This window comes from Dermacentor andersoni, chromosome 10 (assembly GCF_023375885.2).
Source record: "Dermacentor andersoni chromosome 10, qqDerAnde1_hic_scaffold, whole genome shotgun sequence".
Lineage (NCBI taxonomy): Eukaryota > Metazoa > Arthropoda > Arachnida > Ixodida > Ixodidae > Dermacentor > Dermacentor andersoni.
The window spans coordinates 83,198,046-83,219,231 of NC_092823.1; the positions used below are offsets into that span (position 1 = coordinate 83,198,046).

The following is a 21,186-nucleotide window of genomic DNA, read 5'->3' on the forward strand; positions in this document are numbered from 1 at the left end:
TTTACCCAATGCTTCGTTTCATACGCCCTCAGACATGTGCACAAGAACATAAACAAATGAAGCTTAGAACGACAGAAAGCTGAGCTAGTTGGTAAGGATACATTATGCAAGAAAAGGTGAGGCGTGCAGACAGGACACAAGAGACGGGGACACCACGGACGCCGACTATCAACTGAAGGGAGCACTGAGGCGAAAAAAAAGAAAGAAGGCACAAAACTCATCTGCGTAAGCTCTGGAATGGTATCACCACGTGTCGGTCAGGTACATCTGCCGGTCTACATGAGAGATAGCTGTTAAGGCACTTAATCTCTTCCTTATATAAAACAATCGAAGGCTGACTGATGCACACACTTCCACCATTACAGATATGCCATGCCTCTACCATAAGTCGCATATCTTCATTCTTGTGCCTGTACAATATCGTGCATTCATCTAACTTAGGCGTGTAGTTACAATCTTGGCAATGTGGGGAAATATTAGAAGGCGATCCACTGGTTAACGACCTTTTATGTTCCATTAGCCTCTTGATTGATACACCGCCCCGCTTGCCCTACATAGAACTGGCCACAGCTAAAGGGAGCATTATAAACCACATGCATACAACAGTCAGTAAAACTGTTGTTCTTATTGAGCTTCACTGGACAAATACCTGTTCTTTTTTTTTGCCTTTTACCTGCTCCCTTTTCCTCTGCACAGCAGCGCATACCTTACCTAGCTTATTGGGAGCAGTGAAAGCAACATTAACATCACATCTACTTGCAACTTTTTTAAGCCTGTGCGACACTGAATGAATGCACGGAATAGCCACTACTCTTTCTTTTGCTATTACTGCTTTCTGCAATCACGTCCGTCCCTCTCGAAACTGACTTCTTTAGGCGTTCAGCCACAGTAGCCACTGCTACGCTAGGATAGCCTGCTTCTAATAGGCGCCAGACCTGTTCACTAAAACTGGCGCTCATTTTGTTCGTGTTGTTCACTTCTCTTCTCTTGTGTCCTGTCTGCACGCCTCACCTTTTCTTGCATAATAAACAAATGAGTTTACGCGAGATAGATACCAAGCTTAATCACATCTTATCAGCAAGAAAACTAAACTCATTCTTGTAAAGCGGCAACAGAACCCTGATACACTAGTCTCCAAATTTTCTTATATACCTAGCCTGTGCTAGTTCCCGTGCCACCGCATCTGTTCTTTTCCGTAATATGTATGTGTTTTCCAGCAAAGGCTCACACATGCACACTTTGCAAAGGTATGGCAAATGTGAGCCTGTCCCATTTCTGATTGATAATGCATGCTCTCGCAAGTGATCTCTCATACAACAAACACTTTGGCCGATGCATACCTTGCCACAGCTTACAGAAATCTTATAAACCCTGGCCAAACATTTCAAAAACACTTTGCATGCTTCTTCATACACTCAGCACTTTTTACAGACAAAAGACAAATGCAAAAAAGTTTCTGAGGAGCCAAAAACACTACCAGAACAGCATACCTAGAAGCCACATTCTTTAATTAATGAGGCAATCTGTGTAGATATGGAAAGACAACAGTACGCGCTTTCTTTCGAAGCATTGCTAGGCTCAAGCCGAAATTTCTTCAACAAAGCTTCACCCACCCAAGCTAACAAAAAAGTTCGGAAGCCCGCCGATACAGGCCTAGAATTCTGCAAGTTGAAGCCTTCCTGAATGATGTAGGGACAAGACCTAGTTCATGCCAACTGTAAGCTTGTACTGGCAATAGCTCTTTTGACTGTTTTGGAAGAGGTGGAATGAAACAGCAAGAACAAACATGGTTTTCATGAAGCGCGAGATGAAGATCTAAAAATTGCAGCTTGTCAATATAAGGAAGCTCATGGGTAAACTTGAGCCCTTGTCCGAGTACTTTAAAGGTGTCTAATACGTTCATAACACACTCTGTGTAGGTACTGTCCTGTTGCTTGTTCAAAACAATAAAAAAATGTTTTGCATACCTAAACACCTGCAAAATCTTGTCCTTTAACAAAGCCTGAGATGCTGTTCGGTGCATTGTCAGCAAAAACAACTTATGGCAGTTATTGGTCAGTCGGTATTTGTTGAAGCACTTTAATAGGCTGGTATTGGACGACCAGCTCTTAGTAAAAAAATTCCTGTGACATAATTGCGTTCCTTGAGGGCAATTACTCTGTCGTGTATAATTTTTCAATTGATGTTGAAGACCTATCTTATTTTACACAACAAAGGGAGCTATTTATAGCAGTACAGTTTTGTATTGTATTGAAATATTGTATTGTATTTTGTTTTGTATTTTCGTACTGTGCAGTCTTGTATTGTATTGAAATATTGTATTTTTGTACTGTGCAGTTTTGTATTGTATATTGTATTATAGCTGTGCAGTTTTGTATTGTATTGAAATATTGTATTGTACTTTGTTTTGTATTTTTTTACTGTGCAATTTTGCATTGTATTGTACATTGTTTTGTATTTTTATACTGTGCAGTTTTGTATTGTATTTTGCATTATAGCTTTGCAGTTTTGTATATCTTGTATTGTGCAGTTTTGTATAGACACATGGGGATGTGTCTTTCCAGAACAATGCCGAAGTTCCGGTAGAAAGTTTTTTAGCACTTTTGAAATTTTATCTTCGGGCGACATTCATTTTTTTTATGAGTTATTTGTGCAGAAGAATGGCATATGTATAAGGGTCATGTGTCGCACCTGTGTTATGCAACATTTTCCTCGCAAAAATTCACAGCCACTTGGAAACTGCTTTGTTAAGTAAACGACAAGGTTATGCAGGTGTTTAGGTATGTAGACAATATTTTTATGTATGTAGACAACTCATTTGTTTTGAAGAAGCAAGGGGACAGGGCCTACACTGAGTATGTTACAGGCCTTTTAGACAACTTTAAAGTTTTTCGACAAGGGTTCAAGTTTACACGTGAGCTTCCTGTTATCGACAAGCTTCAATGTTTAGATCATCTCACGCTTCGTGAGAACCATGTGTGTTGGATGTATGGCCCGTGAACAGAAAGAATCTTTGCCATTTCATTCCGCCCATCCGAAAACAGTAAAAACTGCTTTTGTAAGTACAAACTTACAGTTGGCACAAACTAGGTAGGTTTTGTCCCCGTGTTATTCAGGAAAGCTTCAATTTGTAGATTTCTAGGCCTGCATCGACGGGCTTCCCAAAATTTTTTTTAATCTTCGGTGGGCAAAGCTTTGTTGAAGAAATTTCGACACGAGCCCAACAATGCTTCAGAATACAGCCCCTTAGTATGTTCTTCTGGTAACGTTTTTGCCTCCTCAGAAACTTTTTTGCATTTGCATTCGCCTGTCATCCATAAAAAGTGCCAAATGTGTCAAGAAGCACGCAAAGTGTCTTTTGAAATGTTCAGCCAGGGTTGTTTATAAGATTCCTCTGAGCTGCGGCAAGGTATACATCGACCAAACTGGCTGTTGTACGAATGATCGCTTGCGAGAACACGCATTATCAATCGGAAATGGGACAGGCTCGTATTTGCCGTACCATTGCAAAGTGTGCCCATGTGAACCTTTGCTGGAAAGCACATGCATAGACCTCAGACTCTGCCCAGGCGGCGCTGCGGAAAAACCCGCCACCAGCGCCCCCATCGCAGCCTTGGCGCTAACTGAGTAGTGCAAGAAGAGCTGTCCGCAAGCGAAGGTGCATAGGCCACAATGGACCCTTCTCTTTCGTTTGTGTTGAGGCCCGGTTTCCTAAAAATCAAGGACCTGGAAAGCTTCTTCTGCCCATCCACGCTTCGGAAAGGAAGCTCAGCAGGGCGAAGTGCGTGTACAATATAAAATAAAGTCTCAAGTGTTATTTCGGCGTGCTGCAACTTGCAAATACAGAGAGCATCAGGTTTGTCTGTATATCAGCATAAAAATCTAAGCATTTCAAATTGGTTCACATTGAATATTTGAAAAACACAGTCGAGCAGGCTCAGCACATTGCGAAGCGTGCTTGCTGTATCGGCGCAGGACTTACAAAATACCGAAAGTGGAAATGAGCTCGCGATACAACGATGCTCTAGAACAGGATTTTGAATTCATAAACGAACCAAAATGCTTGGTTAAGCTGACCTGCCAATTCTCTGCGTTGCACTTGTTGAGTCCAGCGGAGGCGGACGTCTGTTAAAAGGTGGAGATATCGATGGCACATAAGCAGGATGGTTCGCAACGTTGTTGTTTCTGTTACTAACGAAGTGGCGGCTGCAGATTCTTGAGTTTTCGCTTGGCTACCATTGTCCTCCGTCAGGGCTACGCAACACAATTACAGAAGAAAAAAATTGTCGCACTTTCTCATGCGAGCCGCTGTGTTGTGGGGAATGCAAATAATCCGATTACCCAACAGGTTGAACGGCCCGTATCCAGCGCTCTCGCCATTCCCGTTAATACGATCGCGATAGAAATCGGTAAAACTGAACGTTGTTATTCCGTCCTTCACGTTCATGGCAATTTACAACACAACAGTAACGTATAGTGCGGCCTTTCTTCGTAGCGCGCGGAGCTATCGCGGTTGCCGTCGTTTCCGCCATCAGTCTGAAGAGTGAGCCAGCAAGCGCTTAATGGCAGTTCAGCGGCGCGTCCGACTAGCGTAGAAATTCATAGCTCTCTGTCTGGGTGTTAAATGCGCAATACACTCGCAATATGGACGAAAATCTAGTTAAATCGTTGTTTCGCAGTCGCTAGCTGCATAGGCAACTTAGCAAGAGAGTCGGGCTTCGCACTACTCAATTACTGCCTCTTCGCAACGGCAGGTGGCGCTACGCGTCTAGCAAAACTCCAGAGTCTGACGTCCATACTACGGAAAAGAAGAGATATGGTGGCACGGGAACTAGCAGAGGCCATGTATATAAGAAAATCTGGAGACCAGTGTATCAGCGTTCCGCCGTTGTTGCTTTACAAGAACGCGTTTAGTTTTCTTGCTGATAGGATGCGATGGAGCTTGGTATTTATCTCGCGTAAACTCATTTGTTTATGTTTTTGTGCACATGTCTGAGGGTATATGAAGCGAAGCATCACGTAAAATAAATATCAGCTCCGAGTGCGTGCCTGTTCATGTCCATTCCCTCGTCCGTGTCTTACTTTGCACCTAAAACCATTTCTAGCCATGTACCGATTAGCCAGACAGCAGACGTTACTAAACCATAATGCTTACTTATGTAATACTTCCTGCACTTACCAGCTCAGAAGCTTCAGCAGCACAACTAGTTGTGCTGACCTCTGCATATGCCCCCACTTCAGCTGTGGCAATGCTGCCCACGAACACATCACGGTGAAACTGCACAGTTCAATCATACACATCCAATGTCACTGACAAAGATATTGCTAATAGTGGTTAACACGCGTGATTAAATCATTGGACATTCCATGCTAAATCCACACACATTTGGCCCTTTTCTGTACTTGAAAATGTATTGGTTGTGTAAAGCTGGCACAGTACTAGGAAGCTATGGGGTTGACGGCTTCTGTGCCAAGGCTACACATGAATTAGGCTCAATTTTAGTAATAGTCTCCTACCTAGTTTGACCACCAACTTTGAGCACTTCGCGTTTTCACGTGTACTGAATTTCACTGCGACCAAAACACATTCGCACCACACGCATGAACTTTAATATTGTAATTTTATTCCATAATCGACGCACAACTTAGCAGTTTGCTGCTGTGCCTCGCAGCCGGCGATCAGCACTACTACAGCAGTCCTAATATGCAGTTCTGCACGAGATCGCGCCGCATCTCTGGCACATTAGCATAACGGCGCGAACGTCTGTCGACCTGCTTCAGCTGCGTCACAGATCAAATATGTTGTACTGGAATCGTGCTTCCGCTTTGCTAATGAACCAAATTGTACAGTCATCCAAAGACACAGACGCAAGCGGGTCTTCTAATCTTCATTAACTGCTTCAGCAAGTTAATGAAGATCAAATAATAGAAAACTCCCTACCGTGAGTCCACCGGTGCACACGAAGGTACACGGCACGCCCGAGCTTGGTAGCCGTTTTCGTACCGTCCGCTTCCTGGTACGCACGAAGAGAGATGGCACAGCTGTCCTTTTAAGGCGTCTTCGCTTGTGATACATCGACAACGGCAGGTAGTCCGAGGCACAGAAGTGCGCAGAGCAGACGCGAGCATAAGGTGGCAACGACCGACCAGTAGCCTCTTCCCATAGCCTTTTCCTGTTTTCGTCGACGGGCAGCAAGTGGTACGATATGCCAGTAGTACTCATACTGTAGTGCTGGCACCCATCTACCGCACAACGCGTCGAGGGCATGTTGTACCGCATGGAGATACCAAAATTCTGGGTACTTACAAGCGCTGGCTATACTCGCGCGCGTACGGCAGCTTGTGCACCGGATGGATGGATTGATGAGGCTGAACACATAGCCTCCTATATAAAAAATATAGGAAGCTATGGCTGAACCCTTTAAATCGGGCGGCGGCATACGCCACCTAGCCGTGACAAATGTGGGGCGCAGAGAAAAAATCTGGGTGCCTTTGCATATAGATGTTCTGTTAAAGCACATTAAAATTATAATTCCTATATAAAACCCGAACAGCATGCTGAACTCTATTGCTATAAACCATGGTCTCGCAAAATATGGCTGCATTGCTGGGATCATGGAGGAAGGAAACTTCCTCCGTGGCTGGGATGGAGACTCAGGACAGGCACCTACCGCTAACAATGCAAAATGAGGAAGCGAATAAAAAAAATTACACGTGTGCTTAAGTTTAAAGAAACACGTACAGACTTGAGCTATAACACCTTGTGGAGTTTCGCTTCTTGAACTTAAGCGCGTTGGTGCTGGCAGAAAGAAACTATTTTCTAGTTAAAAATCTGGCATCGTGGCGCACATACAGGGTCCTGCATATTTCGCTGCGCGTGTTCGAAGAAAGGTTTTACGCTCCGCACTGCACTGTTCTTTCTTAAATTTTGCAGAAAGATCACATTTTGGCGTCGACTTCGTTTAATATAGCACTTGGCACAGTCAATTGTCTGATTTTTAGGGAAAAAGAAGTGCAAATTTGCCTGTGCTTATGGGCATGCGAGCCGCTACGGCGACGGCGCAAGCACAAGCTTGTGTCACCGCCTGCTGTCACCTACAGAAAGCAGCGTTTCAGAGAGGGCTGCCGCGTCTTGCTCCTGCAACAGGCGAATGCCCCACTAGCGCTTTGTTTCCATATATGGTATCAGGTGACGCGCTCGCCGCATCCCTGCTTGCCGCCGTGAAGCAAGTCTCGTCTCGTGCGGCACTCCGCTTTCCTCCTCACCCCTACGCCATACTCTCCTCCTCCTATTTCGTCCTCATACGTCCGCAGCGCCCTCCTCCACTTTCCTCGCTATCGCAGTCTTTCATCCCCCGCTGTGCTCGTTCGCTCGGTTACGCCGACACTCAACGCAGGAACAGGAGCTCAAAAGCTGCTCCAAAATTAAATTCTGGGAGTGTTTACGGGCAAATACCCCGATATGATTATGAGACACTCCGTATTGGGGGACTCCGGATCAATTTTGGCATCTGATGTTTCTTAACGTGCGCCCAATGTATACGGTATACATAGTCGTTTCTTCATTGCGCCCTCATCGAAATGTGGCCTCCGCGGCCAAGAATTTCCAACCCGCGACCTCGTACTTACCAGCGCCCTGTCACGACCACAAAGCCACTGCCATGCTAGTCCAGTACCTATGCAGAATCCAATAATGGATACGCCGCAAAATCGGCACCCAACTGCCGCCGCAACGTAGGATCGTTGTCTTGCTGCTGTGTTCTCGCACACGCCCGTAGCTCAAGCACACAACTGCTCGTCTCATGCACACACGTTGGGCTACCTGGTAACGCTTTTCAGAACCCCAAACAACGACGCTGGATAGCTACCTGCAAAATGCTTCGCATGCAACGTCGATTTCCACAGTGCATGGGATCTATACCTCATTTGTGTCGTTCAAGGCTTCCTAAATCATCCTGCTCAGTCGGTTTGAGCACGCTATGTCCTGCGTAATTATTCAGCGCTTTATACACATGGCACGCAGAACATGAAAATTACTGAGCGACTGCGTACCCGCACGCCATGACACCAGTGGTCCCTAAATTTTCCTGGCGGTCCTTAGCGCCACCAGGAGAACTCCCAGCGCAGGGATCGCTCGCAAGAGTGTGGACAAAATTAAAGACGACCCTATGACATTGACCTCATAGTGTGTAGGAACATACAAAAATTGAAACCGAGACATAGTGAAGCCCTTATCTGCCTAGAAGAAATCGCAAGACTAGCGCCACTTTTGAGACATCCTTCCCCACTAAAGTATGCAAGTGGCAACACCAATATATTTTGCAACGCATTTTGAAGACATGGACGTCAAAGCGATAGAGAGGATACAAAGAGAGAAAGGGCAAAGTCAAAATTGGTATTACTCTATTTCCGCTAAGCAAGCGCATTACTTTACTGCTCAATTTCACTAGTTCAACATGCAACATAAAGCGAATTAGGAAGGTAATTAGTGACTATTTTCAATTGTAGCTACCTGGATATTGCGATTTACCGTCCATGTTCTTTTTAATAATTTGTGAATAGACGGAATTCATTGCTCTTTCAAGGCAATCCTAAAACTTCGCCACGTAAGCAGAAAATTACAGGATCTCTTAAGAGGTGAACGGCAAAAGCTTACTTTTCCTCCTCTTATCATTTGCCTCTTCTTTATTTTAGTCATAACTGCTCACTACTAAGCATTTTTAGTGATTTGTAATCAACTGTGGTTATTGCAAGCAGTCGTTCGACATGTTGGTCATATCTTAGTCATTTCAGTCACTACGCATTTTTAGTAATTTCCAATCAATTGTAGTCATTACAATTTGTCATTAGATATGTTGGTCATTTTGTAGTCATGATCAGTCATCACTAATCAATTGCAGTCATTACAAGTTGTCGTTAGATATGTTGGTCATTTCAGTCATTATTAGTGATTACTGCTCACTAGTAAGCCTATTTAGTCATTTGTAATCAATTGTGGTCATTACAAGCAGTCATTAGACATATTGGTCATTTCAGTCATTCGAGTCATTTCTAATCAATTGTGGTCATTACAAGCCACCGTCAGACATATTGGTAATTTCGCAGTCATTAGTAATCATTAACCTCTACCAATCTCTATTATAACATTACCATTCATTAACTGTCACTATCAATCATTTCTCATTCTTTAATCAGTGTTCATATGGCTTGACGACGCTTCGGCAGACACTCCGGCAGTCAGGTCTGCTCACAAACTTCACCACGAGCGCAGAAAGGCTTTCGCCTTAATAAATTAATAAAACATGGTTTATTACAAATGCGCCTGAATTTTAGCTTCGTATGCAGCTTCATGTCCGAAGGTGTCTCAAAATATGGCAGCCGTGAGTGTAGATGTCAAACCTGTGCACTCACTTTTATTGGCGAGGCGGTTAGTCGATTTTTCAGAGAGCCATGCAGTCGCTGCGAACAACTCTGTGTCAATTTGGCTCCAAGCCGCATCTTTAGTTGCCCACTCCTGACGACGCAGCGCCGATTAGACTTTAGCCTAGGCCTAGGCAGTGTACTTGTGACGAAAGTTTTGCCAGCTCGCCGACCCACAATGCAGCAGCGCCGATTAGGCTTAAGGCCCAGGCAGTATGCTTAGGATAAAAAATTTACCGCTGGCAAGCTTATGTTCGTGTGGGCTCATTGTTTCCTAGACCACAGATACGGATTAGACTGACAGCCATTGTAACAGCATTGGGGTTTGCAGACAACCAGCCAGAACCTAGTGCAAGCAGGCGTAGCAGAAAACTCCGAACTGCGTGCATCAGTGCATGCACACACGTACCCTTTACGATTTGCAAGCTTTCCGGCAGCTAATTGACCCGATCTTCGTACATGCTTTCTTGATTTTTTATACCCACTGCTTTAGTTGCCGTTCCCTTGGTCTGCTTCGTGACCAGGACGAACCTTGAATCAATGTTGACTGTGCGCCTTGGAATGGCTGCAGTGTACCACGGTACCAGTACCAGTACCAAAACCACGCCTTTCACCAAATAGCAGATATTCGATTTGCAAATTTAATTATTTGAATGTTCACTATCTGATTCGTATGCTTGAGTATTTGTACACAGCTAATTTAACCAAGTCAGAAAGCACTCACAGGCTTTTCATATTTTTCCTTTATTCTTCTCTTGTGGGCACCACACATGAATATCCACAAATATTACATAAAAAAGAATTTGGGAAGGGTGGTGAGGTTGACATGCTAGAGGTGCCATCCTCAGCACCTGGGGACGAGGGTAAGAAATGGGAAGGGGGAGCAAGGAGGGATGAAATTGAAGCATGCCAAAACGAGTCAACGCCAGTATTCTGCAGCCTGCAACTGAACGAACTACAGCGCTGGCTATTGAATTCAAGTCTAAGATACAAGTATCACAGAGGTTAGGAGTAATTCGCTCCTTGCACAAATAGTTTTCATTTTCCACTCTACAACAGTAACTAGCAAGAATATGTAAAGCAGTAACCAGAAGGTCTGTGTTTACAGCATACTTTTGATGCAATAGCATCCAGCATAGGTGCATCTAATTCACGTTGGGCAATGCCTGCACTGTAGTTGGAGCCAAGATACATCGTGTTATCATACAAGGCAGATGTGCTTAGAAGCGTTGGCTGTTGGGTCAGTTGGTGCATCATGTAGTGTCCTTGAACGCAAATAAGGGCTGAAAAAATGCGTCCTCTCCACATCCTATCTCCTCACCCTTATTTCTGCTCAACAACACGACAGATGTGCTTAGTGTGCATCTTGGCAATGTTAACAGTGTGATTGCCATGTTTCATGAAATCGATGCATCAATGCTTAAGATAATGTCATGACGTGATGTTCCCTGTGATTATAATGAAGACATGAAGCAATGAAATGAAAAACAGTAATTCAGAGGCGTACGCTTTGTCATGAACAAGCAGTCTTATTTAAGCATCTGCCACACCCAGCCATTCTTAGCCTTTTTTTTTTTTTCTCACGCAATTGGCATCGACAATAAGGACCATTAGCACTAAATGAAAAAAGCACACACTATGTACAGATATACAATTATTTGCTACAAAAATAACAGTAACTAAATTGAAAACACTGTAAATAAAGAAGCTACGCTTTTTGTGACCCTACCAGGACACTAGTGTGGTTAACTTAAACAAAAAATTATTTTCAGGGTGAACTTCCAGCAGGGAAATTGAAAACAAAAGATTTCAGTGATACCCCTCTGTAGTACTAAATTTCTCATAGAAAAGAAACAAGTAAAAAAATCAACAATAAGAACCCCTGCAAAATACTAGGAATGCTGCTACTTCATAAGCACTAGTGAATAGAACAAGCCAGCAAATTGCAAGGTTTCAGATTAGAAATATATTAACAACCTATAAATATTGTGGCTGGCAGTAGTGCCCAAGTGCTTAAATAAAGCTGCTTGTTTAGCACTGCTCAGTGCCTTTTTTTCGAACTAGAAAAAAAAAAAAAGAAACAAGATAGTGAAAAAGATATAACAGCCTTCATAAAAACAAAATACAGAACTGTCCCCTCGACACACCAACACAAAGCAAAAAGAAAGCCATCAAAAGACGCCACAGTAAAAGCCTGCCACTTTGTTAGCCATAAAGCATGCTGCTGCTTTGCCACCATCGCAATGGGACCCATTTTGCTACATATGAAACTCGGTGAAACAGACGAGCCACTTTCTTGCACTGCCGATGCCTGAAAAATGCACCCTGCACTCTATTGCCCGTTGTAAAGCACCTGTTGTGTGTAGCACTGCTTATGTCTGCACATGATGGATGCCTATGCTCATGCAGAGAGGCCCCCAGCTACCACTAGTAACTGCAGTAACGTGGCCAAGCAAGCTTGGTAGTACATGTTGGAGAGCAGGCAGCGCAAGACAACTGACAGAACTGCAGAGGAACAAAATTCTGGACAGAACAACTGCGAACAAACAAGCTGTGAAGAGCACAGAGCAAAACACAAGTACAACTTCTGCTCTCAAAGAGCAGACGTGTTGAGAGCAGAACTGTGACTTCTCGTGATGATGATGAAAACTGACTTGTGCTCTTCATGGATGGAAGACATAAGCCGATGGAATTTGGATGGGCAGTTTGCACTGCACATTACTCCATTTCCACGCACATCCCTTCAACGTAAAATGAGTTATGGGCTATCTGAACCAACTGTACGCCTGCCAGACCATGCACCCAAGAACTGCCACAGAATGTTAGCATATCTTAAATCTAGCACCGGCAGAGGAAACAGATTGGTCTGGCAGTCCTAAAAAATAAGTTTTCGCATTTCTTTTCTGCCTGTGACAAAAGTGGGCAAAGGCAAAATTGGTTAAACAGTGTTGCCGTGCCAACACTGATGCACAAGATTTAGCACGGTACCATGCCATGGAAGCAGGCCTTCAAAGGCAACATGCCAGGCCCAAAGTGACAAACCCTTACTGCACTGAAGAATTAAGAGGCACAAAGCAAACACGCACTAGGCACAGGAAGCATTTGAAAACTAGAACGAACGTAAAGCTGCCGCTCGCGTCCTCGACCTTCAAGCTACTTTAGAACAGCACAAACAGCAAACATAGACCCAAACATTCTAGCAGACAAACTCAAAGCCACAAAATCCCATAAAACTAAGAACACTGCCTGCCGCAACCACATTAAAACAGTGAATGTTATATATAAAAATAAAGGCTAACATACATTTTACACGAGACAAATGCTTTCTCAACGAGCAAACTGCCTGCAAATCACATCGACGTGGCCACTATAGAAAGAGTGCAACAACCACACAAAACGAGAACACTACATGCCGATGACAGAAAGCCAAAACGAAAGCCCAACCCCGATTAACTTATACATTAACACGCCACACAAATCTAAGACAGTTTCACATGAACGCAGACACACACCTTGAAACTTTGGTGATGAAGTCACTTTCATTACATGTAACAAAGGGCACAAACCTTGGCATTGCAAAAAAAGACTGAAAAGGCTAAGGCACAAGTACCTTTCACTGCCCAAACAATCATGCCTCAAAAGAAACTGGTTAGGTAACAAGATGTGTTAATAAAATAAATTACTAAAACTACGCAAGCTTCTTTCTTCTTAAGCTACGAGGCTGGCTATATGATCCTTAGGCTGTGCAAAGTGTACAAGCTGTCCGGCTATTACAGTGCACAAATATAATCTCTTACACAGATAAAACTATGGGTTACACATGTGTCATCCTGGCTTCTGCCGCATAAACTCAAACTTGAGAGCGCTTGTTAGGAGCCCGTCCCTCAACCAAGGCACTCAGGGCATGCACATTGGCATGCACATCATAGACACAAATGCATTATTTACACTGCCAAACGATGCCAAAAATACTGGTTGGTAGATTTGGTTTTGTCTGGGATACAGTGGTGCGACAAACTCGTGCAAAATGTAAAAGAACATTCGCAGCACCATTCGCGCTGTATAAAATTACACCTACACAACAAAAAAGGAGCTCGAGAGCATTTCATGTATCCAGCTATTGGGACCAGAGAGAGAGCTCAGCAGTGAATGCACTGTACAAAAAGTATCAGTTCGTGGGTCCAATACACTTAGTATTTTGTACACTGTAAAAAACACACGCACACACATCTCGCTGCTCAAAGGCATCTAGGGTATCCAGCTATGAGGCACTAGGACACAAGCACATCCCCGCTTGCACCAATAAATGATTGAAAACGCAGCTGTGCACATTCTTCCCCACAACGTGGTCACATCTGCATACTGCACGCAACTGCGTTGCTCACTCCCAACGAAAGCGGTGCGCACTTTCTCACACAGCAAACGCGAGTACACCGTTCACGTACATAGCAGCATGTCACATGTAATCACAGCTGACCTTAAGCCAGTGCTCGAAAACTCCAATGCGCGAGAAATTTGGTCATCGGCTCGAAAGCTCCGATGTGTCTAGAGTAGCACGGACCTCTGGAACAGAGGACAAGTCAACTTCAATAACATGCGATATGGCCCACGCATTGGGCAAGAAAACTAGGTTAGCTGAAGACTATGGCTACGCATCGTGATTGACTGTCCGTAAATGGAGACAAAACATAGAAAGAACTCCGGAGGAACAAATGCTAGATTTACAACTGCATGAAACTGTTTTCCCGGCGCACTTCTTCCAACATCACATTCCTATTTAGGTAGCGTTAGGGTTCCTATCAGTTTTCGCAAGTAAAAAAGAATAAAAGGCTTTTTTTAACAACTAATGCCTATGCCAAGGCACTGTCAGGAAGCAGCACAGCATCATGTTCCGGAGCCTGACAACAACGTACTGCCTTCAACAAAAGGCCTTGACAATGGCGTCTTGACACAAGGTTTTCATGGGCCACTAACTGATTTGCAACACTGGTCAATCATGGTGCACAATGGCAAGTACAGCTGTGACAACACTGAGCCCCCATTTACAGTAAGGTAGCTGGCACCTGATTGGCTCCTGCTAAAGCTTGCTTAGGACATGTTCAGATGAGATCGACGTGCAGAGGCATCCACAAAGCGATGAACGCTGCCCTGCAACATAGAAACGAAAAACCACGCCCTTTCTCACACTCTTTCAAGTTTTACATTTGTTTCTTTTCGTTACACAAAACATTGGATGCTACCTGGCCGCCATTACACAAATTGTCACGCACAAAAACATGGAGTGGCAACTGCTTGCTTCAATGACTGCCTATCCATTGCGTGACAAAACACACTCCAGACGGCGGCGTCTTCTCCCTGGACATGGAGAGATGCAAATCCACACAAAAAGAACTCGGATCACAAGAAGAAAATGTCAGTTGCATTGGCAAATGCATTAAGTTTATACAGTCTTACATTATTACCACTGCCAACTTTAAACAGAATGTGTTAAGCCTAACGTGCATACAGTCGACACACTATAAAAGAGCATCACAAGCGTTCCAAACACAGTAAGCAGGCAAATTAGGTTACACGAGTGACAGAGCAAAAGAAATACAGATGGCAAGCTTTTCCACTCTCTGCAGATAAATGTGCTGTAACTAATTGTTTCCGAATTACGGAAAGAAATAACACGTATCTCATTAGTATGAACAGTTAGTGTGTATTATTGCACGTATCAAACATTTATTAAGTGAGAAATGTATGGATGTACAGCACTGCACAAGGCATTTGCATATGTAAACTCGCAGAGCAGTGATCACTCATAAGAGTAAGAATTAAATTAAAGATGACGTTTACTTCATTGCTCATATGAACATGAAAAAAGAACCTTAACAAGAAATACAGTTGTTCCTGGTGACAGCTATTTTTTTTTTTCTTTTCTGGGAGCAAAAAACTTCGTTGCAGCTAAAGAAAAAAATCCTTCGAAAAGAATACATTATTAAAATATCCAACTACATTTTTCTGAAATGTAGCTCTCGCTGGTGAAAGCTATTTCTCTTTGCCTGAAAGGAACGCACTTTGAAAAAATGCTTTACTGAAGCAGCCAGTTTCAAGCTCAGTCAAAGCCTTTTTCAGAGCAATGAATTCAAATAAGCCGCAGAACTGAGCCTCTGAACTGAAGTCCACAAGGTGTAAGTAGAGAGAATTGCTTCTGCAGCGACAAGTAATGAAAATGGGCAGATAAGCGTGCAGACAGCTAAAGAACTCACGATTCCAGTTTGAGGTGTGCTTGGGTAACAAGCCTCAACTTTCTCCTATTAGTTACTAGAGCTATTTACAAGAGCTGCAAGCCTCGGTACGAGACAAGTGCAAAGCGAAGCGCACAGACAGAGGCCCAATGCTCTGGGCTGAAATCTGCTCAGACCATAAGCTCGGATGCCCCTGTTACTAGACAAGATATTTACAGCCTAGGTTGCAGTTCCGTGGATGGTGAAACGCGAAGTTGAAGGTTCAGAGCTCCATTTCAATATTTACACACATGGTAAGCTTAATCATCCCTGCCCTCACCATAGAAACCTTAAGGAAGGCGCATGTTCTCACATTCAATAATGACAGTCGTGCTGGTGTTGAGGTCAGGCAATGTCAACGAAAATAAAATTTACAAAAGTAATTCAGAGGTAACTGCGGCGTCCCACTGACCTAGAAGTTGCTCGTTTAAATGGCACTCTTGATGTTACCTCTAGACCTAACGAAAAAGAACTAGGGCATCACGCCAGCACAGCTGTTATCATATCTGTGAAAGTATGCGACTTTGGAAAGGCTACAGCGATAAGAACAGCTAAGAGCTAAGGCGAACGAATTAAACTTGAAGGAGGAAGTGTACACCGGAACCCTTCTACTGAGTAATAACTCGAAAGCGCGCGTTCGAACTGCCATTTAGTCTTTTGGCAAAGCCACCCCAAATAAAGCATACAAGCCGAAACCATTCCCAACATCACACAAGATGTTGGAAGTGGAAATGGAAGAATGCGTTCTGCTAAGCTCCAACTGGAATGCGTTCCATTCACCCACAATAGCACAACAGAATTTGCAGGTCCAGCATAAAACATGGGCAAGGGTTGAACGATGACCTGTGTTGCTCGTTGTCCTTGGCGGGACTGTGTGACAATTCAATCCTGTCATACTGTCAGTTCAGAAACACCGCAGAGCGTTCAATAGCAAATTACAAGTACTCAAAAATGTGTGTGTTTTTTTTTATGTACAGATATATATATATTAACTTAGTACTACTTTGAAACAGCTTATTCGAGAATGCACTATAGTACCGAAGAACAGCAGTAAAGCTGGTGCGCCACTAGTACAGTTGAATCCCAGAACCACAAGTGCCGCGTCATTGTCATCTCCATCCCAACAAAGTTTGTTTCATCCCATCAGCGTCCAGTAGAATGCAATTCATCAAAATTATCTCTCTAACAATATGGTGTTCACAATCGCATTTCTGCAGCAGCTGATAAGCTTCTGCGCAGCAAGCCTAATGATACTGCTATGTCCATAGCTTCAAGAAATTATACCAGTTTTTAAAGTTCCTCGGCGCAGGCAATGGCAACAGGAGCAAAAGGATTCAGGATTCAAGGATTCAGTCAGAGCTTATGAAGCATCATGTGACACCACCACCATGTGACAACTATCAGGTGACAGCAATGTGATGGTAGAGCCCTATGACAAATTTGGCGACGAAGCTGCAGTGAACAAGACAAAGATTATCACATGCAAGTCCACAAGGTCAATTTCAAAGCACCGCAGCTGCTTCACAGCGCAGGCATATCACCTGACTAATGTCTAAGAAGGAAACCACTAGTCCCTAAAAAAGAAGAATCTACACTTTCTTTCATTTGAAGAAAAAGTGTGTGTTACCGAGCCTGATTCTCGAAGATTAAAAGCCAGCATCATCTCCACAACACTGAATAAGCGATGACACAGAGCCAAGTGACATGCCCGAGAGACATGCATCACAAGAAAGCAAAGTGGTTAGCACACGAAATGCTAGGCAAACCAATGTGCACATGGATTGTGAAGACGTGTGCCTAATGACCCCGATGTGACATGGCGCAGAAAATAAACTGAAAGATTGGATGCATTCCAAGCACTGAGGACATTGTCGAGGCCGACAGCTGAAGAGAATCAACATTAGCTTTCTTCAATAAAGTGTCGCATGGGAAGACTACCTTGGCTGATGACACCAATTCTCAGGTTGGCAGTCAATGTCTCTGGCATCTCGAAGGACCATGCTTCACCTAATATTTACAATGCCGACAGTGTATTTCCTTTACAGGGCACTTCTTACCACAATGCTGCAGCACTCTTAGGAGATGATCCTGAATGGAACTCTCTGGTCCGAGAGGCAGCGTTATGATGGAAGTGAATGCAGCGAAAGGAAAAAAAGAATGCTGCTGTTTTTCAACGCAGAGGAGACAGACAAGCACACGCCTTTAGACATTCTGAACAGTACACAGCCTAGCTGTTTTAATATAAATCGAAGCCTTCCAGTAAAACGTCGTAGATGGATGTTCAAGAATCGGCCACACTGTCTGAAAACTGAGGTACCACCAAGATTCAGCCAGTGCCATTTCCAGTGGCTACAGCCCATTTCAGAGAGAAATGCATCCAGCTTCTGAACCAGCCATACACAGCAGGCAAAAGATCAAGAATGTCTGTTTGCTTTTCGCACACCGCCTCCTGCCAAAGGCGTTGAAAAAAAAACGCCGAGCTGACAAACCTGTGACACATTCTCCATTGAACTGCACGTCAGTAGTCCTTGGCCCCTCGATCTGAGGTCTACAGTGGACTTACTAAAAACCGTCAGCACAAAAGAATCTGGGTGCTTTACAAGAAATCTAGGCTGATTTGCTAACGCTGTTGCAATTTTTTTCCAGCTGCATAATGAGCTGTGGTTTTAAGTGACCAGTGCTAAGGCCACACGAAGTTTTGTCGAAAGAGCAACCGACTTCATTCTTTAGCTATGCCGCAACAGAAAACGAGGATACAAAGTTGACTGACAGGTTGCAACGTCTGTGAATTTTCCCATTTGTGGGCTATCGCGAAAGGAACCAAAAAAAGAAAACAGAATAACCCCATGACAGAACAGTCTGACAACATCATCGGGAGACTGACACCTGTCCAAATGCTCATGGGACGGAGACCAACGAAGAAGTAATTCACAGAGTACCCGATGAACTCGATTATGATGGCTTCAATTGAAATAGTCCAGATGGACATAATGTGCACAATGCAGCGACTCCGAAACAAGTAACACGCACGAACACATTACATCGACTCAAGTCCCATGTAACTACAACCACAGCTTAAAGGGACACTAAAGTGAAAGATGATTTCTTTTGCATCAGTAAATGACCGTTCTAAAACACCAAAAACACCAGTCTTACAACGATAAGACGTTTGGCAAGTCAGAAAAAGCGCAAGACCGAAATACGGGTGGCGACGCCTACTTAAGTTCCCGCACCTGGAGCCTGTGACGTCTTGGATTTTGATGGCATCTTCTAGGGCCTACTAATTATATATAGCGGTACAGATTGACTACATTGTGTTCTAAAGGAACCAAATATTGAACATGGCAAGTTTCGGGAATCGTTATTTGGCCAACGCTGCCCAAATGCGAAAACATACTTTGGAATACCTGACGTCACGCTGACGTACCGGTGCTGGGGTTTCGGCGCGAAATTCAATTACTGACACTTGGACCTTCATTTTCTCATCTAATAATCAAACAATTTGTTTTTAATGACTGCCTGCAGGGTTCTCAAACAATGCTTCATTAGTCTAAACTGATTTATTGTTTCGCTTTAGTGTCCCTTTAACCAGAATCACAGGCAGGGCCAAGTAAAGGTTTTTGCCTTTTAGACTACTGGTCACATGTCACGTGCTCAGTTGAGAATGTCACAACTAAGATATTTTCTGCAATAATTTGTTTATAGATGTTATAAATTTCATGGTTTGGGGATTCAACTGCACTAGTACTATAGATTGGGACCAGCTTTTCAGGGGGGATGAGGCACTTTAAATTACTTTTCCATTTTCTTTTTGTTATGACTAAGTTTGACAACCTATAACTTTGCTTCAAGTGGCCTAAAACAATAATTTATAGCTTACAATACACTATGAACATTCAGAATCGATTCCTTGTGGTCTAAGTTGCTGTTAATTAGCTAATTAGGTGCTAAAGCAAAGAACATCTGGCTTTGGGTATTATAAAAATATTTATCAATTTCATTCTTGAGATCACTTGGTGAAAATACATTAACGGAGCAAATTTTATTCGAATTGCTTAAAAAATAGTTTCTTCTTTTTTTGAAGCGCCTCATCTTCCCTTAAGAAATCAATAATGATAAAACAACAAGACTTGATTCTTTATTTGAACCAACAGTAGCAGTGGCAAATTTAAGCCTCGAGGGTGTGGGAGCTTTTCTGAGGAAGAAATGCAAACATGCTACTAATTGCAGTTGCGCCATGTTGCACAGATGGAAAGAAAAAAAACACAGCAACGGAAAAAGAAAATTCACTAGAACATTTTTCAGCTGCAAACTTGCATTCTGCAATGCGAGAGTTCGCGGAGTGCGAAAAGAGAAGAAAAGCCAGAACACGTGACGAGGAAACAGTCGTGCGCAACAGCCAAATCACCGAAAAGGTCACTCCTGGCCAAAGTGTTGAAGTTGCACACTTTTCGCCAGCTCCTGCGGCACGTTGCACACGAGTGGAGGATTTAAGCTCCCCAGCGAGCTGACGAGCGAGCGCACCACAAGAAAAAGACGAACGCCCATGCCTCAGGCGTCGAAGTTGCGCACGACGCGCTGGATCCGGCGTCGGCACACCGGACACGGCTGGTTTCGCTTCTGCAGCTGCAACGCGCACTTGTAGCACGTGAGACGGTGACTCGTCCGACCGTGCACCAGAATGCCGCACTTGGGGCGCGCCATGCAGATGGTGCACAGGTCTGCCACTGCCGAACTACGGAGCGCCAGCCCGTCGCCGTCCTGCTTGTCCGTGCTGCAACCGGGCTGAGACCAGTCGTCGGGTGCCTCTTGGCTCGCACCGGTCGTCGCCGGGCTGAAGCCGTCTCCCTCGTCGCCGTCGTCGATGTGCTGTTCGCGTGAACGACAGTGCATCAGTCGGTTACCGAGAACCGTCGCAGTTCCACCGGGCAGTGGTCACACAAGTGTGCCAAGTGCGGCGTAAATTCAGTAGAATCTCGTCAATTCGAACTCCAAGCAGAGTGGAAATTTAGTTGAATAAAGTTGAGTCCGAACTAAGGAAAGCCCCTTTGAATATTACGCCCAATCAATTGTGCGGTACAGCACGCAAAACCGCAACCACGACTGGGCTTGCATTGAAAAAGCGTGATCTTTCCTGCATCAGCATGCAACATGTACCAGAAGAAGCCTATGTTCCGTGTAAAGTCCAAGTGCAATAAGAATGCGCCCTGTGTGCCATTTTCTGTGGGTGCAAGGGAAAGTGCGAGGGGGAGCAGAGAAGGATAGTGGCTTGATGCGCACAGTCCTCCTGTGTGCCCAATGTTGCAGGTCACATGACGAAACATGTGCCGGGGGAGGGGGGTTAATTTGGATGTCAAAATAGCGACAAGATCCCAGGCAACTTCAAGCAGCTTCAGATGGCGCCAACTCCACCCACAATGTCGGCACCAACGAGGGTGGTGATTATGTGAGCGAAGTGGCAGACAATGACTGTTGCAAAAATGGTTCAACATATAAT

At 44.1% G+C, this 21,186-nt stretch overlaps 2 protein-coding genes across 10 annotated transcripts in view; both read right to left on the reverse strand.

Annotated features, from left to right (window-relative positions):
- The window catches only part of LOC126544181 (uncharacterized), a 29,543-nt gene extending 23,184 nt beyond the window's left edge, over positions 1-6,359 (reverse strand). For all 4 annotated transcript variants that reach the window (XM_072284909.1, XM_072284907.1, XM_072284908.1 and 1 more), the window contains exons 1-2: positions 5,942-6,359; positions 5,180-5,278 (exon numbers count right to left, since the gene is read on the reverse strand). In XM_072284909.1, the coding sequence (XP_072141010.1) occupies positions 5,180-5,278; positions 5,942-6,280 (438 nt within the window). In that variant the 5' untranslated portion in view covers positions 6,281-6,359. The remainder of the gene's footprint in view (positions 1-5,179; positions 5,279-5,941) is intronic.
- Positions 6,360-10,145: 3,786 nt separating this feature from the next.
- The window catches only part of LOC126544177 (E3 ubiquitin-protein ligase Mdm2-like), a 62,480-nt gene continuing 51,439 nt past the window's right edge, over positions 10,146-21,186 (reverse strand). For all 6 annotated transcript variants that reach the window (XM_050191416.3, XM_050191414.3, XM_050191415.3 and 3 more), the window contains one exon: positions 10,146-20,558. In XM_050191416.3, coding sequence (XP_050047373.1) covers positions 20,241-20,558 — 318 coding nt within the window. In that variant the 3' untranslated portion in view covers positions 10,146-20,240. The remainder of the gene's footprint in view (positions 20,559-21,186) is intronic.